We start from the raw sequence: 25,041 nt of genomic DNA on the forward strand, positions 1-25,041 counted from the left end.
GTATTTTATTAAGAAGAAGGTGTTGTGTACATGTATTGTGAGGGATGACAAACAGCTTGACTTGAGTTTATTGTGCAAGACTTAACAGGCAAGCATACAGATTCATGGCAATAAAAAGTGGATCTGCATGCTGCTAGTCAAAAAGCCAAAGCATCCACAGACTGTATTTACATTCAAGTTTTAGATAAAAATATAGGAAACTGATCACAAACTGCCAATCACACAGATTAGAGTACCACTAATTCTCTGACACAGCGACTTAAAATAATAGCACAAGTGGGAGTAGTCGGATTCATAAACTTTATGTTACAAAAATACTGCAATCTGATTTTTAGAGAACATTTAGTTTTGAGTGGCAACCACAACTAGGAGAAGCCTTTTTTTTCCCAGCACAACATGAATGTCAGAGCAGTTTCGATGTTATTAACATGAGCATAAGGACCAAAGCAACAGTGAGGAAGCTCGGCCGTGTGAAATATGAGAGGCAGACGCATCAAGAAGAGGATGTGATCCTAGAGCTGCAAGGGAAGCAAGAAGTGCTTCAATTATAGAGACTTAATAAAGTAAAAACCACCTCAAAGACTTTATTTCAATGAGCCACTTGGTTTCACTTATATCCTTTTGTACCCATCGCCATTTTCCCCACTCACTCCACTGTAATTCAATAAAAAAGCATACCTATTATACCCTTGATTAAATCTATTTCCAACAAAACGATACAATCTATTAGCTTCGATTTAATAGTCACTGGAATATGTGAGAACAGAAGTTCTACAGGGAATATCGTTACTCTACAAAAGTATGTGCATGTTATGGCTGTAATCGTGACCTCCTTTTTCGCAGATCAGATGTAACTTAAGTCACTCCCAGAAATAAAAATAAGTCTAATTATGGACACCATTATTTGACACTTGCTAAACAATCCTGTAGCTTACTGCTTCTGAGCAATACGTAATTGCTCAATGATTGGACTCCTCAGCAGAATCAATATAAAATCTAAAAATTAGGCATAGAGACTTAAAACTGGACGCCAATGAAATAACGAAATGGGTGACAGGCTTGTTTGGAATCGTACTTCAATTTTCTGTTCTGAGGAAAAGCACCAGCCTGTTGAAATTTAAAAACTGGCTTTGCCCAACACGTATTCTGGCCACTTGGATCTGAATAGATGCATTTATTCGACATAGAGCCAAACACTGAGCAAGAATTTGACTACATTTAAAATCACCAGATTGTACACAAACTCACTCACAGTGAGTCCCTTTTAGGACAGCCATTCAATTCGACGACGTCTGAAATCAGTGGACAGACAAATTACTTATAGCTGCCTCAAGTGTTACTCAATATACTGGACGGCTGTAATACAAATCAAAACTTAGCTACTTTGGCCAGTTTGAAGCAAATTGTACTGAAATACTCTCTGAGCCACACTGGTATCCCCTGCACAAATGCTCTCTTTAAAAAACAGAAAAACTTACAGAGGAACATCCTGCACTTCTAAACCTATACAGACTGTATGTTTTTGAGTGCGTGAGATAATGGATCTTTATTACCTGTGTCCAAACCTTTGGATCTTTTAGAGTTTTAAGGCAAACGTAAATCATAAGATTTGGACGGCTAGACTCAGAGAGTGTGTTCACTCAGATTGTTCTTCCAGCGCACAGAATCATTGTCTGTTTCACTGTCATGTAGCCACATCTGTGCCGCTACAACAGGTCTGTCCGATACTCGTCGTCGAGGCCGCGGGCTCCAAGTCGTTTTCTCTGACGCAAATAACTGCATCACCACTCACATTAATTAGACACTGCGCCTAGAAGAGGAAAAAAAACTCAGGATTAAACTAACGAAACAAACATACATTTAAGCATGAAGGTACATATTTGTAATGAGCGTCAGTACCTGGTTCTTGTTTGGATTTTCCATTAGCATGCACTCTTTCATGCTGTAGGACACAACTGCGTTGCCACCCAGGGCTGCTACATGGGCTCGAACCATCGCAAACACCTCTGCTATGAACGAATGGAGGAAACCGCTAACACCACCCTCCTGCAGAGAAGAAAACACGCGTTTCGTGTGATCCAGATGATCCCGAGGGGCTAAACACAGCAGCTTCCTGTGCTCATGTTGCCCATTACCTCTCGTAACGATGTCGTCTCCCTGATAAAAAACATGTTGATGATTCCAAGGTATTTAATGATGCGAGTCCCAGGGAGGAAGGAGAGCGGCGTCATCTTCACCACGGTTACCGAGGTGCCTCCAAACGAGCGGCTGGAGCGAAGCGATCGGGAACGTCCTTCAGGCACCGGACTGCTGCGGTCCAAAGATGAGACTGCAGGTTCAGAGAGAGCACGAAGCGGTGGAAGAGGGAGACAAAAAGAGGGGAGGGGGGGGAGAAAAAGACAAAAGGGGAATGGAGATACCAGAAGACACTCAAAAATAGTGGAAAACTTAAAAGCTGATAAGAACGTTGCAGAAGCAGAGAGAGATGTCAATGTGGAATGTGCGTGCAAAAAATGCAATGCTGTTAGCACAATATGAGTAACTTGTGTGCCGCTACGGTGTATGTGCTATACGTTTTCTGTGTGTGCTAGACAGTATATACAGTACATGTGACTCGACATGCAGTGGTGTGTATTTCATGTGTGGTGCCAAGACAATCAGTTGAAAAGCGAGCACCGCCATGCATGTCATGCAGTTGAGTTGAACAGACAGTTACACAATGTCTGCAGACAGACAGACAGACCTGGGCACAGCTGTTTACGTGTGAATACGAAATGTACAGTGAAGTACATGAGAGAATATCGCTATTTGTTTGTGAGAGAGGGCTTGAGACACGGAGACAGACAGAGACAGCTATGTGCTGAGCTTGGCACGTGTACATAAGCCAGAGTGTGAAAGATGCTCCATTGTCTTACTGCAAATTTACCTGATGTGGCCTACATCCATCAAACCACGAACCTTCAGAGCCACACATTAGACTGCAGTTGACTTACTGTGCACAGGACTGAAAATCATACCAGCTCTTGCAGAAAAGCATTGCCCATCCCCGCCCCACCATGATTGTTCGCAACACAGTTCAGACATGAAATGTATTTGCATTCACACTGAATGTCCTCATGAAGTCATGTTTTCTCAATTTAGAGTCTTTAATGCAAAGTAAAAAATAAAAATGAGTCCTCCAGTCCATACAGATCTACGCAGCGCCTTAGGGAAAATGCTGCACGCTGAATGCATGAAAACTCCTTTAATTAGTCATCGTGGTTACCGTGGCTACAGGCATTTTAAAGCCAAGATGCCGGTTGTGGATCCCTCTGAGGGGCGGGGCGTCAACTTTCACACTCTAGCCAAAAAGCCAGTGCTTGATTTACAATGCTCCGCCCCCCAGCGGCATGCATGGAGGGGTGTGTGAGTGTATGTGTGTCCGTGTGATTTCTTGTGACACCGTGTTCTGCATTTGTGGGTATGATGATCACCAGAGTGTGCTAGAGACTGTGTCCTCCTACTTGTCTTAACTGATCCTCGTCTTATGGTGTGAGCTTTCAGCCTAAGCAGCTCTAGCCAGGTGCTGCATCTGTCTGCAAAGGAACCGTAATCAACGGAGGCAGCTGGAGAGAACACACACACACACACACACACACACACAAACAAACACGCACACACAAACACACACGCATAGCCCACAACCGAACAAACGCAACAACAACAAGACGACAACAAGAAAAGAAAACAAAACAGGACACGAAAAAACAAACGAACAGAAGAACAGAAAAGAACAAAAATGGATGAGGTTTGGGAGCGGTGCAGGATAACTCTGTCCAGACAGAAGGATGAAAAGTAAAAACAGGGTAGTGTAGTAGTTTCAGTAGCCGGGAGGTGGGGTGAGAGTGGTCAAGAAGGGGGCTTACCTCTGGATGAGACTGTACTCTCTGGGATACCTGTCACACACATACACAAACATCATCGTCTGTCTTTGTGCTTGCAGAATGAGTTCAGCATCAGGCTCTGGCCACAAGGATAGCTCAGCATGTGTTATTTAGCTTTAACCACCATCCCAAATCTCAATCACCATCCAATGCACATCCAAACCCACTGCACTTGGTAGGGGATCTCGTTACCACGTTCTCTTAATGCAAATGGAGGGAAAGCCACGCTGCTCTTACGAGTATTACATCTCATCTACGCAACGCTACGCTGTCATCCAAGTCCACAGCAAAACAACACACTAGGCAACTAAACATCAGCTATTTATTTACCTGTGGAACGAACCATAACCAGCTGATTTTGGCAGAGTTTTGCCACTGGGGTGAATAAAGAGACTGTACCTGAGGTGTTAGTGGAGGAGACGGGCAATGCCTGTTAGTGAAGCAGGGCGGAGGAGGAGCTCGAGGAGCAATTCAAAAAACGCCTTAAGGTTACCTGAGATTTTGGAAGATGGTTGAGTGTTCACAGATGATGAGTCTGCGCACAACTCCAAGGGAAACTGTAGCTGCTCTTCAGTCTCATTGGTCCCTAAAACAAAGCATGCACACAAAATCATCCACACCTTGTTGATTAGTTTCAAAGGAACAAATTAAAACGAATGGAATTAAGAGAGGGTTGTTTTCTTACTTCCCTGCAAACTTTTTCAATGTGTCTGCATGTATTTTCAGAGATAGAGCTTTGTAACCAACAGAGAATGGGCCTCGTGTTTGTGAATGAAGCTTCAGCCATTTCAACCTAAACTAGGTTGTTTGGGGACCTAAATTATCACTTTGCAGTAAGAACCAGATGATCATGAGATCCAAATAGATACCATGACACCATCCCCTCGTGAAATATGCATGTAATAAACTAATAAAAAAGCTCAACTTTTAAGCACAGCATACAATACTCTGTAAAGACCTGGAGATCGCCACGTTTACCTGAAGTTGGACCACCTACTGGACTAAAATGTAAAAAATGGTTTGCTACATAGTGCTAGGTTCACTTTGATTCAACTGGAATCAAACAGATTATCTGTTAATAACAAAGCTCTAAGATTCAGCGTGAAAACTCTTCAAACATACACTAGGTCTCTCAAACTATAATGCATTAACTAGTGCTCCTCGTGTATGTGTAAAATATGACTAATGAGTACTAAGGATTAAACTGGTGGCTGTCAAAGACATACTTCCCTTCATCATCTGAACAGAGTTCCAGCAGACCTGAGAGCCATCCAGACAATAAGTTATGATAACCAAAAAACAGACAGACCTTTGGTGACGGACTTCTCTGCTGGTTTCTCTTGAGTCTGATCGCTGTCAAAAGTCATGGAAACGGCCGTCACTGCCACCTGACGAAGTGAAAGAGAGAGGAACAGCAGTAGATGGAAGTAAGTGAGAAAATAATATTTTTGTTCCTGGTTCCATATGCACTTTGGCAAAACAGTAACTTCTCACCTGAATGAGGTCTTCTTCTGGCACAGCTACAGTGAAGTTGAGATGACAAAGGCAGCAGGGGATCATGGATCGCAACTTAAAGTAAAAACTCTGCAGCAAAGATTAGTGTAGATTTTTAACATGTTATTCAAAACATAATGGCATCAAGTAACATAGCAGAATGTAACATGCACATTACAGATAATAAACATAGCGCAACCAGCACATCGATAAAGGTCAATACCTTCAGCAGATTCTCACAAAGGTCAGTGAAGATCTTGTTTAAGCCTTGATTTGTAAGGTTGGCGTTGCTCAGCCTGAAGACCCTCACGGATGTGAACATCTGGAACAGATGTAATAGTGACATAGCATGAAAAAAAGAGACAAGAGGGAGAAATTACCTAAACATACATTAATGACTAAATTAGTTAAAACCAACTTCAAAATGCACCTGTACTACTGAAGTCCAGTTATAAATCCCAGGCATGATCTCAGTGTTGCAACTGTAGAAACCTGAAGACGTGGAAGAAGAAATTGAGACAATCAGGAGATAACCGACTGTGCGCGTGTAGCGTTGTGTTTAAAAGCTCAGTGTATGGCTCATACTGTACCTGTGGGTGGAGATGCATCAGTGAGGAGGGAATGAATGTCCTCCACAGCATCTGTGTCGTCAATCTAATAGAAGAGATAGTTAGAAATGGTTAGAATTTCCTATAGAATCAACTGCATACAAGTGCGTTGATTTGCACACACACACACCTCCAAGACAAATGCATCCTTTTTGCCGTGGGACAGATCCAGTTCTGACAGCTCATCTGAACTTTCTGAGTGGGAGCGAAAGAGCCTGGATCGTTGCCTGGGCTCAGGGATCGGAGAACCCACCCCTTCCTCAGTCAGCTCCTGCAAACAAAGAGACACGACACCTGAGCAGACGGGATGTCAAGGCGAACACCGTAACCATCACAGCAGCTGTTGACATCTGCATCTGTCAATGTACAACTAGAAGTTAGTAACACTCCACATGCTCACACTCACCCAGTTGGCTTTACTAACACACAAAAAATGGTGTTAATTTGAGTATGAATCCGGAAAAAGGACAGAGTGGCACAAACACACACCCACACATTGTAAAACACACACAGGTGAGAGTGCGACTGGTCTGGGTAGATGGTCTTAACACTGATTCAATGAGTTTATGGTGAGTTGTGTCGATACGTGACTCTGGTGTGGGTTACACAACGTCCTGCTCCCCATTTAAGAACCTGTTATTCTGTTACAGCAAAGGTGGTGTATTATTGCAATTAATAGAGTGAAACATTTGTCATGCTTTGCTGCGTCCCACAGCTAAAAGTCGGCATGCTCAGTACCATGTTTATGCCGCAGAACACCTCAGGGTCCAGGGCAAATAATTTCTTTAATAATCAGAGAGAAACAAGAGGGGTAAGTTTATCACGATTCACAAAACAGATCATACAGTTCAGACTTTTTGGACATTTACACGTTTTGTTCAGGCTCTGTGCTTCAACACACGCATAAAATGGATGTTGCATTACAGTGCCAAGTCTCATCTTTAATTTGAGGTGGTTTACATCAATACGGATTCAATGGGATATATGGCCCTGCATAAAATTGAACAAAAATCTTATTTAATATAATGTTTGATAGGAGAAGAGGTGGGCTTTGGTTTATGACCTGCCCCATGACTCCTCACACTGTCCTCTTAACATCTTTTTCACAAAAGTTGATTTGTTTTCTTCAAGAGTCAATAGAACTTTGTTGTACAACTCCACCAGCTTCATTTTGTGTTTTTACAAATTGGAGCCAGTTCTTTGGATCATGACATGGATCATGTAAGACTACGTCCTAGAAAACATTCTTCACTTGTTTTTCTTCCCTGTCTCTTCCAAAATATGATTACAAATGCTCCTCTGCGCAATTTGCTAAATAAATACCTTTGTATGTATCGTTTTAAACCTTACTTTTATAATAAAGCAAACCTGACCCATTTACTTCTTTAAGTGATCAACTCATTTTAAACTCTCAATTTACTTAATGACTTGCTGTATCCAATACACAGAACCTGACAAACAATAAATTCTGTGTATATTATGTGTGATTACATGTTTTTAACAATCAAAAATGAGGCCAAAATACTTGATACAAAGCTATTTGAATATGACACAGAGGCACAAGGTCATAATCTGTAGATATTATTTTTCTTATGGGCCTTCCAAGTACAAAGAACACATTTAGAGAATATCCTGTTCTTACTTGTTATCATGTTTTGTGTATAAAAGTGGACCACAACTAAAGATAGATGAATAATAATGGGAATGTGTCAGGGTAAGGGTAACACATCTGAACATCACAACTTGAAACCAGTTTTTCACGTCGACTATGCCTTGGTCTCAATTTCTCGTTAAAGCAGTTTAGAAATCCACTTTGTAGTGAAAGGTTAGTAAAACAACGGAGCTTTGGAGAGGTTAAAGCTCATCTGTCCGTATGTTTATTTACTTCACAAACTAATGACGTCCATCTCACCGGTGGGTTGATTTGATAGAGCTCTTTGTTCTTGGCTATGGTGTCATTGATCCTTTTCTGGATGGTCAAGATATGGTGCTCGTTGCTCAGGTCGCCGGGCGTCTTCCCCGCAATCTGGATGCCGCCTGGTGCCGGCAGGGCCGTCAGGTACACCCCTGTTGCAGACTGAACGCACAAACACACATTTAATGGACTGACTGGCACCACAAAATTTATGTTTATTAGCTTAAACGGTTGACGTACAGCTAGACCCAGGAGCATGTTCTCGCCAACACTGATCTGTATGTGCAGACCGAACAGAGCGTTCATGCTCCGCAGCTTCAGCTTATTCATCAGCTGAGTGTGCAGCTCGTATTCCATGAAGGGCAGCAGGTTGGAGATGGCCGTCGCATTCACTTCTCCCTGGGCTTTCTTCTTCAGGCGACAGAGTCTGGAAGACAATAAGCATCGGTATTAAAAAATTAGCCTGTTGAAATTTGTGTCATATAAGTATTTTTAATTCCATACATCCACAATGATTAGATTGCATTAGCTTTCTCTGGATTTGTGAGCACATCACTGCACATCTTGCATTACCGCCAAATGATTCATGGAAGCTTAGGTACATTGGTTATTCTCCGCTGTCCATCATACTCATGGTTGCAGTTGGGTTCTCTGTTTTGTCGGCTCTTGCCAAAAATGCCTTGAGAGGGCTTGATTGTAACAGACATTTATATTAAAAAACAAAACACACTATGGCTTTAAAGGAGATATAGGGAAGCAGTTGGCATAACAGATGACATATACTAGCTGGGTAGCCCGCCTGAACTTCTTCCGTCCAGTTGATCTGGAGTTCTCTGTTGGAAAATGAATACTCCCAAAGATCTGCCGGACCAATCGAATTGTTTGTTTGAGCTTTTTTGCCGTGATAGAAGAGTAGCAGTGATGTAGCCACACACATCATCTGAGAGCTGTGGCGCTGAAATCAGATTGGCTCTGATGGATGGTAGGTATATCAAATAACACTGAAAAGGTTTGTGGTCTTGTGAGGAGTTTTACCTGGCCTGGATAAGGCAACCCTTCCCTGTGACAGCTGCTTCTGGTGGCAAGTCAATTGTTGTAAATAGCACATCAGGAACCTTGAAAAAAAAAAAAAAAAAAAAAAAAGTTAATTCATATTTTATCTAAACAAAATTTATACATTAGAAAATCAATTTTATCTTGGTTAAAAAAAAATATATAAATGTACTGTATTTAGACCTTTTGTCTTCGGCAGTGATAGCAATATGTGAGCTGGGCAGGAAATGGCATGTTGAGCTCATCGTACGGGATGTGACAGAAACCACAGCTGGGGGGCGATGGCTCCTCAAACCTGGCGAACAACGGAAGTCACATGAGATCTGCATCCACAGCTTAGTCTTAAAACAAGACTTTGATTTATATATTGATTATTTTCATTGTGAACACATAAGGACAACCTGTGGTCGGTGCTTCCCATGTCTAGACAGCCTTCACGCATGTACCGAGGGTTCAGGATGGCTGCTGTGCCCGATGCTGACAGAATACACACCTCCTCACTGCAATGAGGAGAGGTATAAGAACACAAGATGAAGAAAACTGTATAATACAAAAAAGTGAGAGGGAGAACAAAATGCATATGTACTCCATACCAAATGCTGGTGCTCTCACTGTAGCCTATAACAGCATGGCAACCGAGAGCTTTGGCATGAGATTTGATCTCCTGGCGGATCTCTTCCCACCACGCATCACGAGTCTCTGGCTCATCTGCAAAACACAAACTTCTGAGTCAAACAGCTTTCACAAAACATTTCTAAAATGGCAGAGTTAGATGTCAAAAGCTCACTGAAGCCTAGCAACCAATGAAGTAGCACTAAAAACAGTTAAATTAAAAAAATAAAATAAATAAATAAATAAAAAAAAGTGCCCACAATGTCATTCACAATGACAGGAAATTTACCAGTACCTAATATGCTATCTATTCTGACTGCTTTGACTTACCAGAAAATAAACAGACACCAAACAGTACAGGCTGTATTTTCTGATTACTTATGGGTTAAATGGTGTGTCAAAGCAAGCCAAAACCAATTATCAGTTCGTAAAACAAAGTGACACTGGAAATGTGTGATGAGAATATGAGGATGATGATGAAGGCAAAGTCAGCGGTTAGAATAGTTGTGTGCGTTCTTGGCGTCATTCCTTAACTGCACTAAAACCTCTTTTCTGTGTCTCCTTCCTGTGAGCAGAACTAACAGAACGGACACAGGAAAGATATACAGACACCATCCTTTACGTAATTAAAAAAAAAAAAAAAAAAAAAGAGGATACTGTGTTTGGGGTGTAAGGTGAAAAAGGTGCCCTTTGACAAAGTTATTAAGATCAAAGGGATTGAGCCTTCATCATATTTAGGCTAAACCATGGGTGTGTTTCAATAGTCTCATGAGGCTTTTCTCCAAACACCTCTGTGTTGGCAGAGCCTTATTGTTGCAAGCTGAGGGTTTAATGTCACTCATGTGGTAGCTCTAGGTTTGGTGAATAAAGAGGCCGTGAATAAAGCGACATTAGAATATTGAGCCGCACCCCATGACTCCCTGTGAGGGCAACATGCTGACAGACCGGGGGCCCCAGAAAGACAGAGAAACTCAACTGCGAGGTGTGACGGGGAGGAATGAATCAGGCGAAAAGAATGAGCGATTAGAGTGAAGAGATGAAAAATAATGACTGATGGTCAGGCATCAGGCCCACGAGGTGGGTTCCTTTAAACCAGAAGCAGCATGTCATACAGGCACAGGCTCACCAACGTGCACGCTCATGAGCATGTGCACGCTCACGGGCAGAGAAGGGCCATATTCATTCACCAGAGTCCCATCAAATATCAACCTAAATTACAGAATTGTGAGTGTAATCGTACTTTCTCCATTTCCGTAGGTAACCTCTTTACATCAAACATCCCAATCCGGTTTTAATTTCAAAGCTGCCACCCACCAAATCAATCTGCCTTTCATGCATCCATCCATCCATCACTCCTTCTTTCTCTCTCAGTATGAATACGGCCCAGTGAGTTAGGGATGCACATGCCCGGGTCAGTGGCTTTTTTTCCACAGAGTAAAACCTCCTAAACCTCCTCTGGTCTAGAAAGGTTTGACCACAATGTCAATTCGGGAAGCGTTAGATATAGCGCTGGGATAACGTTAGGGAAGAGCTGCAGCTCTTCTGTGCAGCGGGATGAGCTGGGTGGGAGGTAGCCAGGCCAGGCTGGATGGGGTGGGGTGGGGACAAATAGCATGCAAAACTCAGCTCAGCACACACTCACACAGATTAGAGAGAGGGGGATGGCAGCTCACTGAAATCATGAGTGTTCAGTGATTCGCTACTAGACTGTGCTGAATTTAATTGTGGATATTTAGGATGGCTGCTGCATATTGGTTAAATGTCAATGTTGGGGTATTTGCTGAGGGGGCACACGTTTACTTCACTGAGCTGCCATCACTCCTGTGGGTGAGAGCAGTAAAAGGGGGGAAATACCTGCAGTGACACTATTCCAGTCTAGCAGTTTGTATGAGCGCGTGTTACCCAAGGCTGGGCCAGAACACACCGTTAGTACAGAAAAGAGAGAAAAAGAAAAGAAGAGACAGTCTAACAAACGAGCACGGCACGACAGCAGCACTCCACAGTCACTAAGCAAAACACAGACAGCACTTCACAGTCACTATGCAAAGACAAACTATTTCAGGCCTACAAAAACAAAGAGGAAGAAGACTGATGAGGTAAAGAGGAAAACAGATATGATAAAAGCTTAGGCCTGCCACCAAAAAAAAAAAAAAAGTTAAGGAGAAGAGAAGCTACAAAAATACAAAAAGGTGCATGTAGCAGCGATCTAACTCTTGTATACTCTTTAAATACATAAGAATTTAAGAGTGCAATGTGTGCATCCTCAAAAGCCTAAGAAACCCTCCTGAAAATAATATGTGAAGATTTTAATATATAAAATTAATGCTTGTTACCACCAACAACTGTTTATTAGTTGAATAGCATTAAATAATTTCATCCCCTGATTGTGCACACAATTCAAACTAATCAGTGAGCACAAGACTTCCTGGTGCAACCTATAGTCAAGATCTCCACAGGATACTTTTAATGCTGCTCTGAAGTTCAATTGCACTGCAACACTGAACTCTGATCTTTTCAAAATGGCGTAAAAAGTTGACTGTAGTTATGTTATTTTTACCCAATTAAACAAAAATATTGCAGATTTATTGCTTAATGTCACAATCATTTTAAAGACTTTGGTTCCGCTGAACAACTCTGTAAAGAAACTGGTCATCTTAACCCAGCCCATATTCATCAACACTCCCTTTCCCTAAATTTTTTCTTGACTCACAGTGGTCCACGATCCATTACACGGAGCAAGTGGAAAAAACGTCTAGGGCCGAGATGACTCTGCTAGTTCCACACTGGTAATTACCTAAGAGTGATGTCTGACTCTCATCAACATAATGGCATAAAATAGATAAGTACAGAAGAAAAACATTGAACAGACATAAAAAGCTGATTTGAAAACTCAAAGTGACAAAACATATATAAATATACGCACAGTACCTCACCTGAAGCCAACAACACCACACAACAAAAAAGTAGCAGGCAACAGACTGTAGCCATGCATTGCACCTCACCCCCAGGGGGCAGCACCACAGCACTCAACAACACAGTGACCAAGGCGTAAACACACACACACACACACACGCACACACTCGGCCAGCACATGACCCGCACTAATTATTGTGATTATAACACAAAGCCACATAGCCAAACCATAAGGTGAAAGATGCCCCTATCAATAAAACTATTTGACGCAAATGATGGCTGCCTATCCAAATGTTAATGCCTATAAAACTATCCAGGTGTAACCAGGAACAGCTTTCACCTGCTTAAGGATTAACTCAGGTACTCATTCTCCCAAACAACCAAACAGATCAGTATCACACACAGGAGAAAATTGTGCAACACAGGAGGATAATGGGTAGCATTGACTAACAGCCAGTTGCCACAGCACCAGACACTCACATGACACTGTAGATCAATGGAGGAGCTCAGTCATATCGCTTTACGGGACAATGAACGAGCTACACTATTCCTGTGTGTTTGTGTGCGCGAACTCACCAGGGTTGTGGATGCGGTCCAGTAATTTGACGGAGCGAGCGCTGACCACTCCACCGACGTGAACCAGAAAACCGAGTGGGAAAGAAGTCAAGGTGAAAAAGGGGAATTCCTGCAGACAGAAAACAAATGGGTCACTTACAGAAGGGGAAGAGAAAGCATCTGGATGGTAAAGGATACATAAAAAAAAATCATAAATTAGTCAAAAAAAGAAAAAGTTACATTAACAGATAAGAACCTTGATGCAAACAAAAAAAAATTTACGAATGTATATATGACTTAGATATCAGTCTTAAATGGCTTTAACAGCACCATAAAAAATATATGTAAAATCTGAAAAATCTAAAAAATTTATTGAAACCAGACTTCAAACTTTAGACTTTGTTGTCTCCTGGGCTGTGCAACTTGCAAAAACTGACTGGCTAAAGAGTAAATCCTAAACACTAAGTACGTGCCGACTTAAGTGATAAGAGAATTAGATTAAATGGCAACATGCAGCAAGGACTGAAGTTGATGTAGTACCCTCATGCAACTACTATCCCCAATTGCTCATTTTCAGCCTACACTCAGAGACACACAAATCAGGAACATTTGAAATAGATCTGGAAGTGATTGAGAACATATAAACAAAATGACACCTTCGTATATTGTATCACTACTTAGTGATTGATTCAATCCTTTCAAATCCAGATACTGTATGTACATGCAATCATTAGGTTTGGAGCTGAAAGTGAAGAACACACACAGACAAAGTAGTTTGTGATTGAGGATCTGGTTTACATGCGTCCCTCTGTGCACTAACAGGACACCCCGTCCTCGGTCTCCAGTCAAATAATGCGATGCAAATACATGCAACCACTCACAAGAGGGGCAGGAAATACTCGGACTGCCTCTTGGCACCTTGGTATTTATTCTTGTTTGAATTGGCCTTTACAGAAAACCAGGGGGACGTTGTGCTTCCAATCATGCAGGACTGGTATGTGATGAATGGCTTTAGTGGGGAGAATTCAGGCAGGACTAACACTAGATTCGTCCTCATCTAGCACTCAAAAAAAAAAAAAAAAAAACAAGCTTGTCCTCCCACTTGGAGCCAGGAGGCAAGAATGAGGTGATGAGGTGAGTATGTTCATTCGCATTTGTCGACACAGGAAAATAAAATCAGACTCAGGAAAAGACATCAGAAAGGAGGGAGGCGTTCAACATGAGTATCCAGAAGACACACACAGTCACACACACCCCTTCAGACGCGAAGGGAGCACAACTCCTAGCCTCCGAACCTCTGCCTGACATGTCTGTGGATCTTTTAGGTGGGTGAAGAGCACACACGCAAAACTGGGTCACGCAAGGACCCGCTGCTGTGTTGCTCAAGCCGGAGCCACACCTCCGAGATCTACAAACAGCAGAGGAGGGTCGGTAGGAGCTGACTCAGACTGGGTGGTGGCTATCGGCGTTGTCAGGGTGTTAAGGAGAAGGTGGAGAGTGAAAGAGTGTCACACTGATGGGACATACCCTGGCGTTTAACAATAACCCAGAGGAAGACGCTCCCTGAGTAGCACAAGTGGTCAAGAGGACAGAGAGAGGGAACATTATTTGGTCTTAAACAGGCCCATCCCCATCAAACACCTCACCAGTGTAAATCAGAAACCTTTCACAAAGAATGCAGCCATTGAACAGAAGCGTGTGAACCCTTTAACGCAGACATCTGTGGCTTAACTGCGACACGTGTCAGAGAATTAACTGTCAAAACTGCCATGCTTAGCTCGCTGTGATTTATAGAGCGTTTCAGTCTCAAATATCTGCATGTAAGGTGAGCCACTAAACAAACGTATGACCAAAGTGTGAGCGTGTCACTGTACCCTCTGCTCGAGAGCCGTCTGCGTCTGTTGTCTGAGCAGTGTCTTCAGAGGCCCCGCCTCCTTGCCGGCGCTGCCGCTGCCCATCCCTGGCAACAGAGGAGAGGACGTTTCAGTGTTGTCACTTCTAGCACACACATCAATGGACTAAAAAGTGAAACAATCTATCAGTTTATTATTACATCGAAACATTAATGTTATCATGACAAATCAAGTGGAAAACAACTGCTGGCCCTGCGCATAACATCGGACATTAAATAAACCGGATCCATCCTCATCCTTAGCTTACGCTAACCGTTTTCTATTTACACTGAGGAACACATCAAACCACATGCTGGGGAAGAAGAATCCAGAGTTGGACTCAGACAGTAGTGTTGTCTCCCAATGGGCTCGGGGCAGCTGCATCATACACGCTGCGTTAATGCTCCTGATAACACCAGGGGTTTCAACAGACCTGCTGTTGACCCAAAATACTCTACAAACAAGATCCTGCTACTTGATGACACACAGCAGTCCTACTATACCGGAGGCTGCCAGCAGCAGGTCCTCAGTGAAGGACACGCTCTTTCTCAGCAAGGCAGGGTCTGAGTGGATGGAGGACAGAGGGGGCGGGGTGGCTGCTCTGGGGGCAGAGCCTTGACCACAGCCCACTGAGCCAATACCAGGAAGGGACAGAGTGTCTGTGGAGAGGGTGGGGGAGCTGGGGCAGAGGAAGATTCCGGGTCTGCGTCTCACTGACCGGGGCTCCTCTATCCAGCAGAGAAACAGATGGAGGGCGCACAGAGAAAAACAGAAATATTGAGAATGGACAGGCAGAGAGCAATGAGGGTAGCGGGCAGAAGTACAACAACTGAGCAGGAGGAGAAGAGCGTGAAGAGGATGAAGTCAAGACAAGTGTAGAGGAATTGTGTGTACGAACTAGGGATGCCCTCACCGACAGATTGGGACATGTGACTCAACTGGAATAACTCATACTGACGTTATTAAAAGAGATAAGGTATCAACCATAACAGTCATTAAAGAAATAGCTTTACCCTTTGCCAGTTCACTGCTTTTAGTGACACAGAATCCAGTTAGATACTGGTATTTTAACTTTGAACAATTGACCTCTGGTCAGATTCTAGATGTGCTGGCAGTGTGGTAGTGTGGATAAATAAATGTGAATCAATGCACCCCTAACAGAAATGTGCTAGTTAACACAGACGAGTTAGAGTTAGAAAAGATGTGGGGGACACAGGCACAAAGAGATGGAGGAGAAGAATAGGGGACTAAGAGAAAAAGAGGATGACAGCATAGAGGAATCGTGAAAAAGTAAAGCAGGAGGAAAGAAGGCAGGATGTGAGTTAGGGGACTGCAGGTCCAGCCAGGAGAAGATGGGAGAGTAGCTGATATAAGAAGGTTCTTCAGGCTTTATGGTATTTATTGTGGGGCCGGGTTAAAATATGCTTGAGCTGTCCTCGGGGCAGAGTTTGACCAAACTTACCGTCTCCTCAATGATTAACCATAATGCCTGCTAATGAAGAAGTGACCTTAGATCAACAACAGCCCCCTTGAGACACAGTGCTTCTAAGACTACAACAACAGGGGACAGAACTAATTCAGAGATCTGGTGTGGTTTCACACAGCAAAGTTTTTACACAAATTGTGTTGTTTTTATTTTTGTAGATGTGCGAACTAAAAAGTCACACCAGATCCCTGAGGACAGAGAGGGATCAATGCACGGCGAAATAAATATTTAAAATACCATTTACAATAAAATAAAGTTAAACAACAATGACAAAAGGTGAAATAAAAAAAAAGAACAAATAATAATAATAATAATAAAAAAAAACTAAAACCACCATCATAGTAGCACCACAATGAGATGTGGGAGAAGGGAGGGGTGAGAATGTGGAAGGGGGCGGGGCCAAGTATTCTTACCCGTCTTTGGCGTCAAACTGAGGTCTGTGTCTGATGATGAGGACTGGCGGCTGCATGGCTTGGAGGGAGAGAAGGGGGGAGGAGAGGAGGAGGAGGTGGGAAGGGCTCTGAAAGGGGTAGGCGGGCCGGAGGACGAGGGCAGATCCTCACCAAATACCGGCCTGCCAGGAGAACATGACACACACACACACACACACACACACACACACACATACATACGTCAGTCACCTCACCCTCCGAGCGTCTGCGCGTGCTGTACATATGTAGGTGTGCGGCAAGTTTGCCACCGAGTGGAGATGTTTAATGTGTGGTTTGTTTGCTTTGGGTGAGGCGTGTTTGAGGTGCTACAGATGGCTAGAAAGAGCAAGCGTTGAAAGCAAAAATTAAACACAAAGAAAAGCAACGGACACACAAATAAAACTAACGAAAAAACACACACACACAAAAAAAAAAAAAAGAGGTCAGATTCAACAGAGGATGTCAAGCCGAAGCATGTGTCCCAGTAGAATTAAGCAAAAGGTTTTGGTGACTGTAGAGAGATCACAGGCCCTTCCTCTGAAACGCAGCGTGACACACACACATCAGGGGACGTGGCTGCCCGACCCGTTGGAAAAACACAAAGTTTGGGGCTACGTTTTGCTCATTTCTCTCACAAAAGAAGCAAGGGTCTGCCTTCAGTCTTCATCTTGATGCCCCTGTCTACACTATCAAACTATCCAACCTCCAAATACAATATAACCACTCTCCTCCTTCTGTAAAGACGCTACCATCGCCCTTCTTAAATTAAAATGTCCTGTCCTTTTCCTGCTCTTATTTCCTTCCCTGCCTCGGCGTACCAGTGAAGATGAGTGTGGGAACAGAGACAGAGAAGTTCTGGGACAGTCTCTGGGAGCTGCAGGCCGAATGCACGGGGCTGTTGTGGGTGGAGCGGCATCCGTGGGCAAGGGGAGACCTGGGCCCGTCAGCACAAAGAGAGAAAGACAGACAGAGAAAGAGAGAGAGAGAGAGAGAGGGGGGAAGACGCAAGGACGGTTTTGACACAAGCAGGGTGAAAAACGTCCCGATCCGAATTTTTGGCAGAAGAAGAAAGAGTCGCACACGAGTACCAACACAACATTGCAGTAGAGTGGGGGGAAAAAAAGAGACAAAAAGGAAAAGAACAGCAAAAAGAGGACTTATTTTCACCCCCACTTTTTGCCCAGTTATTCTGTTTAAAAGTCATGTAAAAGCAACATGCATAGCTCCCAGCATAGAGGTCTCAGTTTCTTCCATGTAGAGCAGGGATGCAAACACAAAAAGGAAAAAAGGTGACAAATAAGTATCAACAGACTATCTAGCATGACAGAAGATTTTATTTCTCCATCGTCACTGAAGCAATAACCACTGATGCAAACTTAAACAGGCAGTAAACCAAGGAAACGCTCTAATAAATATCCTTTGTTTATGTCACTGTGAAATATCTAAACTTTGGCTTTCAGGAAGTGATCTGAAGACCTCAGTTTTCAGTCCCTTTATTTTATTTATTCCTTCACTCTACCATTTAAAACTAAAATATGACCAGATGTCAACTGTCAAAAAGACCAAATAATGTCAAACAATATATATTTTTTTAAATTGCGTAGTGCAAGCAGTTACTGGAGGGTAACATTTTTATCATTTTAATGGAATCCTTCTTAATAACATTATTGCTGAATGCTGTTAAGCCATAAGGAAATAATACGGACATTTTTTATTTTAGGATAAAAACTTTTTTTTTTTTTTAATACATCTATATCACACACAGATCTGTTGACAAAATTTATGCTCACTCATGGTTATGATGAGTGAAATTTTTTTTTTTAAATTTTTATAATCACAATATAAGAGTTCTGTGTTTTTATTATCACTAGAAGAGCACAAACTACAGCCGTGTCTACAAGGGAAAGGGAAAGATGGTGTCAAGTACAATAATTAATTAGGCTTTTCTCTGGCTCATCATTTTTCTTTTCCTTCATTTTTTGGGGTCAGTCTGGGTTCTGTAAAGCAACTTGAGACTATTTGTGTTGTTACTGATGCTATAGAAATTAAATGAAATTAACTGAAAAGTGAATAATTCCTCTCATTCCTAAAACTATCTCTCACTAAAAACATTTTCTTATTTTAATTTTCACATTTTATCTAAGTAAACACAAAAAGGTGTTTACATCCCTGATACACACAATCTCTCTCTCACACACACACACACACACACATATATACATAAAAATACAAACAAAAGGCACACATGCAGTCATCTGTAGTTATGCGTACAAAATCACAAACCAACGACAGGAGAACAAAGTGAGGAAGCATACTGTTCGAGGCCGACAAGGACAAATGTGTGCTACATACTCACTACAAGATGCAGCACTAGAACATGCAGAGGCAGAGCAGAAAGCCATGCAAGAGCAGTCTAAAAGAGCAGACAAGGGAGGAGGGGGGGTTGAGGATGGCTGTGTGTGTACTGTACATGTGTGTGTCTCAGGTTATGTCGTGTGCTGATAGTTTTATGACGCATTACACGAGACACAACAGACACACAAACTACAAAGAGGAAATCCTAGATACTGAGACACACACAATGGCAACTGCTCGACTGAGAACAAACTAATATATACAGTACATTTCATCCACACGCTCTCCCTTTCATGCACACGCAAATTACGTTTCCCCTTTCTAACAGACTAGGTCCGTAGTGTAACTAAACATGAAAATAGGATTCTTCCATGCCTGTGTTGCTGGTTCATACTCACTCCTTTCCATCCTTTGAAGGGGAATTGCAGGCATTGGAAGCAGGGGCTGTGTTAGGGTGAATGTGTGTGTTGGTGTTGGGGGCGCTTCCAGAGCTGATTTTGTCCAGCGTGCAGGCGGTACCTATGGCCCGGACCACCAGGCCAGACTCCCCCTCCAGGTCGAAACACTGCAAATAGCCAACCACCGCATTCCCACCCATCTCCAGTACCTTAAGCCCTATTTTTCTCTGGAGCTCTCCTAAATAGGGATTAACATACAGCCATGTTAACAAGAGCATGGGAGAACAGGGACATGTCTTCTTTCTCTACACCTAAATGTAAAAAAAAAAAAAAAGAAAGATGGGAGATTTTCTTACCAGACATAAGTGAGATGAGCCTCTGACGAGCCTCATTGGAGGCCCGCGGTGTTCTGATACGGTCGATCCACTGGTACTCTGGATCCTCATTCACAACGAGCTCCTCCACAAATCCATGCACCATTGCTGCCCGGTAAGACCGTGGAATGGATGTAGCTGCCATTCAAATTTAGACATTAGAGTAGGAGCTGATGTTAAGTAGTAGCTTAACATCACAATTACATATCCTTAAATTCCAAGATTCCCATGCATTGCTTTGTTGGTGAGAGCCAAAGGTAATTATGATTCCTAATTAATTATTTTATTATAAAATAAAAGACAAGTCAGACATACTGCAGAAAAACTTGATCCCGCATGACGACTGCCTGAAGCGGTTCAAATCATTGAAGAGCTCCACCTTAACGAGGACATTGATCTCCCCTCGGATACCTAACGACAGCCAACAGAAGGAAGCACAACATAATTAGGAGTTTGAAAATAAATCTCTTGATTATGGTGGTCAGATCAGTTTCTTCTTGTACCATGAATGGTGTCATAGATGGGAAACCAGCCAGAGATTACAGAAGCCGCTTCAGTGCACAGCAGTGGGTCAATGTCAATGTAAACTTTCCCTATGGCATCATTAGCACTGTAAGTGTCGTGGTCCAATACTGTGATCTGCAGAGGCTCATCCTGCAAGTCCTCGTCGTCAACCTGGACAGCAGCAGCAGAAGAGGAAGAGGAGCAAAAGAGAAACCGGAACAGCAATGAGATAAGGTCTTCTCTGTAAATGGTGGAAGTAATGAAAGTAAATCTACATTTCCTGTGGATGAATCCATCGCTGCCATGTTTAAAAAGAGACTCAAATTACCTCAAATTTGAACCACTCAGAGTTCCACTGTGGGTTGAGGGATTTGGGAAAGACGTCTGTCTTGAAAGTTGTGTTTCCAAACTTGACCTGCGAAACAAAAAAGGGTGCAAGACACATATTTTAAAATATCCATTGATAGTATGTAGTGTTTGTGTTGATGCACGCTACGGTTGTCATCAAAAATAAGAAACAGCAATGTCGTCCAAGCATCTCCGCTTACCTCTACAAAAGCATCAGTAAGATCACTGGCTCTGTCCATCACAGGCAAGTGGCGTCCTGCCACAATTTTGGCCTTCAGTTTCCCAGGCATGATTCAGTTTTAGGGTAGACCTGCACACAAATATTATAAACAACAGTGAATGTCAGCTGCTGTCACTAATAACAGTGAAACCTGAGGAGTGGGCATATGTTGTTGACAGTGTGGAGAGCCCCTTCCTCTATTTACAAGCTCACTAGCAAATAAGCTAACTTCTCTCAGCTAATATGTAGCCTCACGTGAAATAGGTCGGTTCAAAATTATCTACTTAAGTGTCCTATGTTAGGGCGACGGCTATCACCCTCATGTTAGCAAACGAGGCCAGCACCAAAAGCCACTTAACTGCATTGCAGTCAGAATCTCTTTAGCTCTAGTTACCTGATCGGCCATGTTTTTACAATCATGCTGCAAAGCCACTACACATATAACAGTAAAATTATCTCAAATGGCTCACAGTCTAAACAGTATCACCCTTACCAGTGCTACAATATAACCAGGCAGCTGTCAAAGCGGCAGCGGCTCGTTTTACTCGGACATTAGTGTTGACAGTCCGCGGTTTGTCCGACCTCCGTGCCTCTCCCATAACACGAGACGTTAGTTCCCAGTGCTCCGCGGAAGCTGTCGTTCAACTTTCAAATATTCAACAAATTATTTATTACCGCGATGTAGAGACGGTTACCGGCGCACGAGTGACGTTAGGAAACGCTTTTTAATTAGTTCACATGACCTGAGTTAGCGCGTAGACGACAACGGCTAGCTTGATAAGGATGAAGCCATGATGAATGAGTTTCAGCGGTGAGTGTGTGCTGCGTTCACGCACACCGCGTAAACTTGGGCTTTAGCAAACAAACTGTACAGTTGTGACGTAATGGTTGAAAAAAAAAAGAAAAAGAAATGTTAAAAAACAAACCTCATGATATATAAAATACATACACATGCCAAAAAGCGATTAGATTAGATTTTTCATCTACCTTTTTTTTTATAGAACTGCGTTCTATATGTTTGTATGTAGGGGCTATAGGGTTAAAAACTGTATCAAATAAATAAAGCGTCAACGTTTGTTTTGGGCATGCGCATTGTCAATAAACTGGCTCATGCTATGCATGCTGCAGGTGACACTGACAGAGGAGGAAGTAAAGGTTAACGGCGTTATGTAACAAATACTCGACTTCTTGTTACACTTCATAAATCCCAACACAACTCACAATGACAACTGAACTATAGGCCTAACAAAAGTGGGTAATCCAACAATTTATAGACAACAATTCCACTAAAAGCCCCAGAGTGGGTAAACCTGGCAGGTAGTGTGTCCTGCCAGTCCTTCCTCATTCAATAAACAGGACCACGTATACACTTCCTCACCTATTTTGCCTGTATCCCTGACAAACACGGTGTCCCTGGCCAGCAGTTTTGATCTTAGGTTATTTGACATTTATTTGAATGAGGATATTCTTCAAGCTTGAATGGCATCATGTTTGGCTAGATTCTCAGTTTATGTCAAATTATTGTTTTCATAGCTTATCATGGTACAAGCTCCTTCCAGTAAACCATGTTTGATTATTATTTTAGATCATTTTACTGTGACTGTGAGTGCTAATGGTTGTTTATTTCTGTGTTAGCTCTGCGATAGACTGGTGACCTGTCCAGGGTGTACCCCGCCTCTCACCTGATGACAGCTGAGATAAGCTCCATGCAACCCCTGTGACCCTAGCGAGGATAAGCGGTAGTAGAAGATGAGATGAGATAAGATTATTTTACTGTTTACTGCCACTGTGTTATATCAGTTCATTTTTTCATTATCTTCATAGACAAGATGTACAGTAGTTTAAATTGAGCAGATCTTAAATTAAACTTTGTTTGGCTGTAAATGCTCCACGAAGAAGCTACATATCGTTAGCCTAATAACATAATTGCCTAAGTCATATATGAACGTTTTCAGAAAACAACTGATTTTTATTGATTTTGTAACAATGAGTCAAAAAATAATTTGGGCACTTATGCAATTAGGCTAATGATATAGTATATTGTCCATGTTTCAGTGAACTTGGAGCTGAAACCTTTCGCCTGTGTATGAGTATTTATGTGTATGCAAGTGTATACTGTGGGTGTCAAAACAAAAAATAAACTAGGCTGTCTGGCTATATTAAAATGACGTACCTTTTAAAAGGCCACTACCTCTTTCTTCCTCTCAGTACTGACACTTGTGTCAGGCGGATTAGTTTGAATTAAATCACGGAACTCATAGCTTGTCATCTCAGTGTTATGCTGGTATTTGTGGTCAGCATACATATAAAGACAAGCACCTGTGCCATCCCTGGCACTGTGAATAGAGAGGCGGTTACACGTGTACAGTATGTGTAATAACCTCATCTCTCTCTGACCCCTTTCAGTGTTTCAATGTCTTTCATCAGCTGAAATCTGTTTGTTTATCAGCTCTTTATTAGTTACAATACATGAAAGAAATGAAAAGGACAGGGCTTGAACGAGGTAAGCTTTGATCCTAATATAGAGTACAGTGTTGAGGTTATAAATACAGTGCTAAAAGTGTGTTACAAGGTGTCCCGTGCAGCTGGGTCATACACTGAACCTTATTCTATATTAAAACACAACCTGCTGTTGTTCCCACAAAACATATCATCACTGTCACACAAGTGAAGCCTGTCAGAGGGGGAGGTTGACAGCAGCAAGGTCAACGCTTTCCAACCTTAGAAGGATGGCAACAGATACTTTATATGACAAAAATAAGAAAAGATTAAGATGAATCATTTTGTTTTTCTGAAATATGACTGTCCTAAACATGTTCATTTTAAAAGTGAGAGCTTACAACCACCACACATGTTCAGGGTAATCCCACTTTATGATTTAGTTTTGTCAATTTCCCCGTTTGAAATAGGATAAATACTGGTTTTGCTGTCAACAAAGTGATTAGTCTGAATCATAGCTGAGTTGTTTGCTTGGGCTCAAGTCGAGTCCACCTTCACACAAGTCACCTGAACTGGAAAGTTGTTGCTGGGACTCCACCCAGAAAAACTATGTACAGGTAAGAACAATGTGAGGAAAGTAAAGGCTGATCAGCAGGAGTGCTCTATAAAGTTTCAAGACGGAAATGTGGTCCTACATCTGAAGCAAAACAGAACACTTTTAAATCTTTATGTCAAACATAATTAACACAAGATGCCCCAGATCACTGGCAGCCAGGATCTCCACGGTCCCTTCACAGTAGGATTAACAGCACGTAATGTGAATTTTTAATAATATAAATATGGCTGTCGAGCTGGTGCTGTTGGTTCATTGTTCAGCTGTCAGACATTCACTCCCAACTCCCAGATGGTGATACTCTATCCTCCCGATCCTAATTGACGTTTCCCTCTAGCACCACCGTGTGGACATGTGTGTTTTGAGTAAAAACGTCTCTGTTATTACATGATATCATTCCTTGTAGACGAGGGCAACATTTTAGACCTTATTTACTATAAATACAAAGTAGAGACTGCTCTGCACATGACAGGATTTTTTTCTTTTTCTTTTTTGCACTCTGGGCCTTACAGTTTTATCCAACCACATGTTTATAATGGCTCAGTGGGTGCACAACATTGTGTGGATGTCACACATAGCACAAAGGTTATTGAATATAGCAGCATGACAACTGCTATTAGATGGTAACAGAAAAGACATTTGTGGCTGTTGTTTCTGTCAGACAACAATAATTAATTATTAATATTCAAAGGGAGAAACCCAGAAGAATGCAGCACAGATTTGTGCAGCACATATGCTTACACTTAGAGGACTATTGTGAGAGGTTTTATGTGTTTTCTGAATGACACGAGGGAAATACTGGGAGACTGGGATTTCATCCTCACCATGAGAATGAAGAGGTGGTACTAATATGTCACAGTGAGAAGTTAACAGACGGAGCTTTTCTTTCAATCCTGGTGACAGGCCAG

At 42.3% G+C, this 25,041-nt stretch overlaps 1 protein-coding gene across 26 annotated transcripts; it reads right to left on the reverse strand.

Annotated features, from left to right (window-relative positions):
• Nucleotides 1-50: 50 nt before the first annotated feature.
• On the reverse strand, nucleotides 51-21,922 carry c2cd5 (C2 calcium dependent domain containing 5). Of its 26 annotated transcripts, none has more exons than XM_047596131.1 (32): nucleotides 21,825-21,922; nucleotides 21,062-21,171; nucleotides 20,842-20,928; nucleotides 20,513-20,684; nucleotides 20,325-20,420; nucleotides 19,992-20,147; nucleotides 19,636-19,873; nucleotides 16,865-17,025; nucleotides 15,469-15,693; nucleotides 14,948-15,033; nucleotides 14,601-14,636; nucleotides 13,095-13,203; nucleotides 11,460-11,513; nucleotides 9,587-9,701; nucleotides 9,395-9,493; nucleotides 9,177-9,288; nucleotides 8,976-9,055; nucleotides 8,181-8,367; nucleotides 7,938-8,102; nucleotides 6,764-6,808; nucleotides 6,156-6,296; nucleotides 6,008-6,071; nucleotides 5,848-5,909; nucleotides 5,641-5,739; nucleotides 5,418-5,507; nucleotides 5,233-5,311; nucleotides 4,417-4,509; nucleotides 3,906-3,935; nucleotides 3,474-3,605; nucleotides 2,136-2,329; nucleotides 1,900-2,046; nucleotides 51-1,810 (listed from the first exon to the last, which is right to left on the reverse strand). In XM_047596131.1, exons 2-32 carry the CDS (start codon nucleotides 21,149-21,151, stop codon nucleotides 1,685-1,687), a joined length of 3,570 nt encoding a protein of 1,189 aa, XP_047452087.1. In that variant the 5' UTR covers nucleotides 21,152-21,171; nucleotides 21,825-21,922; the 3' UTR covers nucleotides 51-1,684. The 26 variants fall into 26 exon arrangements, 23 of the variants coding, with proteins under 23 accessions (XP_047452087.1, XP_047452089.1, XP_047452086.1 ...); XM_047596133.1 differs by having other exon boundaries at nucleotides 3,474-3,575; nucleotides 21,575-21,918; XM_047596130.1 differs by having other exon boundaries at nucleotides 21,575-21,918.
• Between the last annotated feature and the right edge of the window lie 3,119 nt (nucleotides 21,923-25,041).

Source organism: Mugil cephalus, chromosome 10 (assembly GCF_022458985.1).
Source record: "Mugil cephalus isolate CIBA_MC_2020 chromosome 10, CIBA_Mcephalus_1.1, whole genome shotgun sequence".
Taxonomy (NCBI): Eukaryota; Metazoa; Chordata; class Actinopteri; order Mugiliformes; family Mugilidae; genus Mugil; species Mugil cephalus.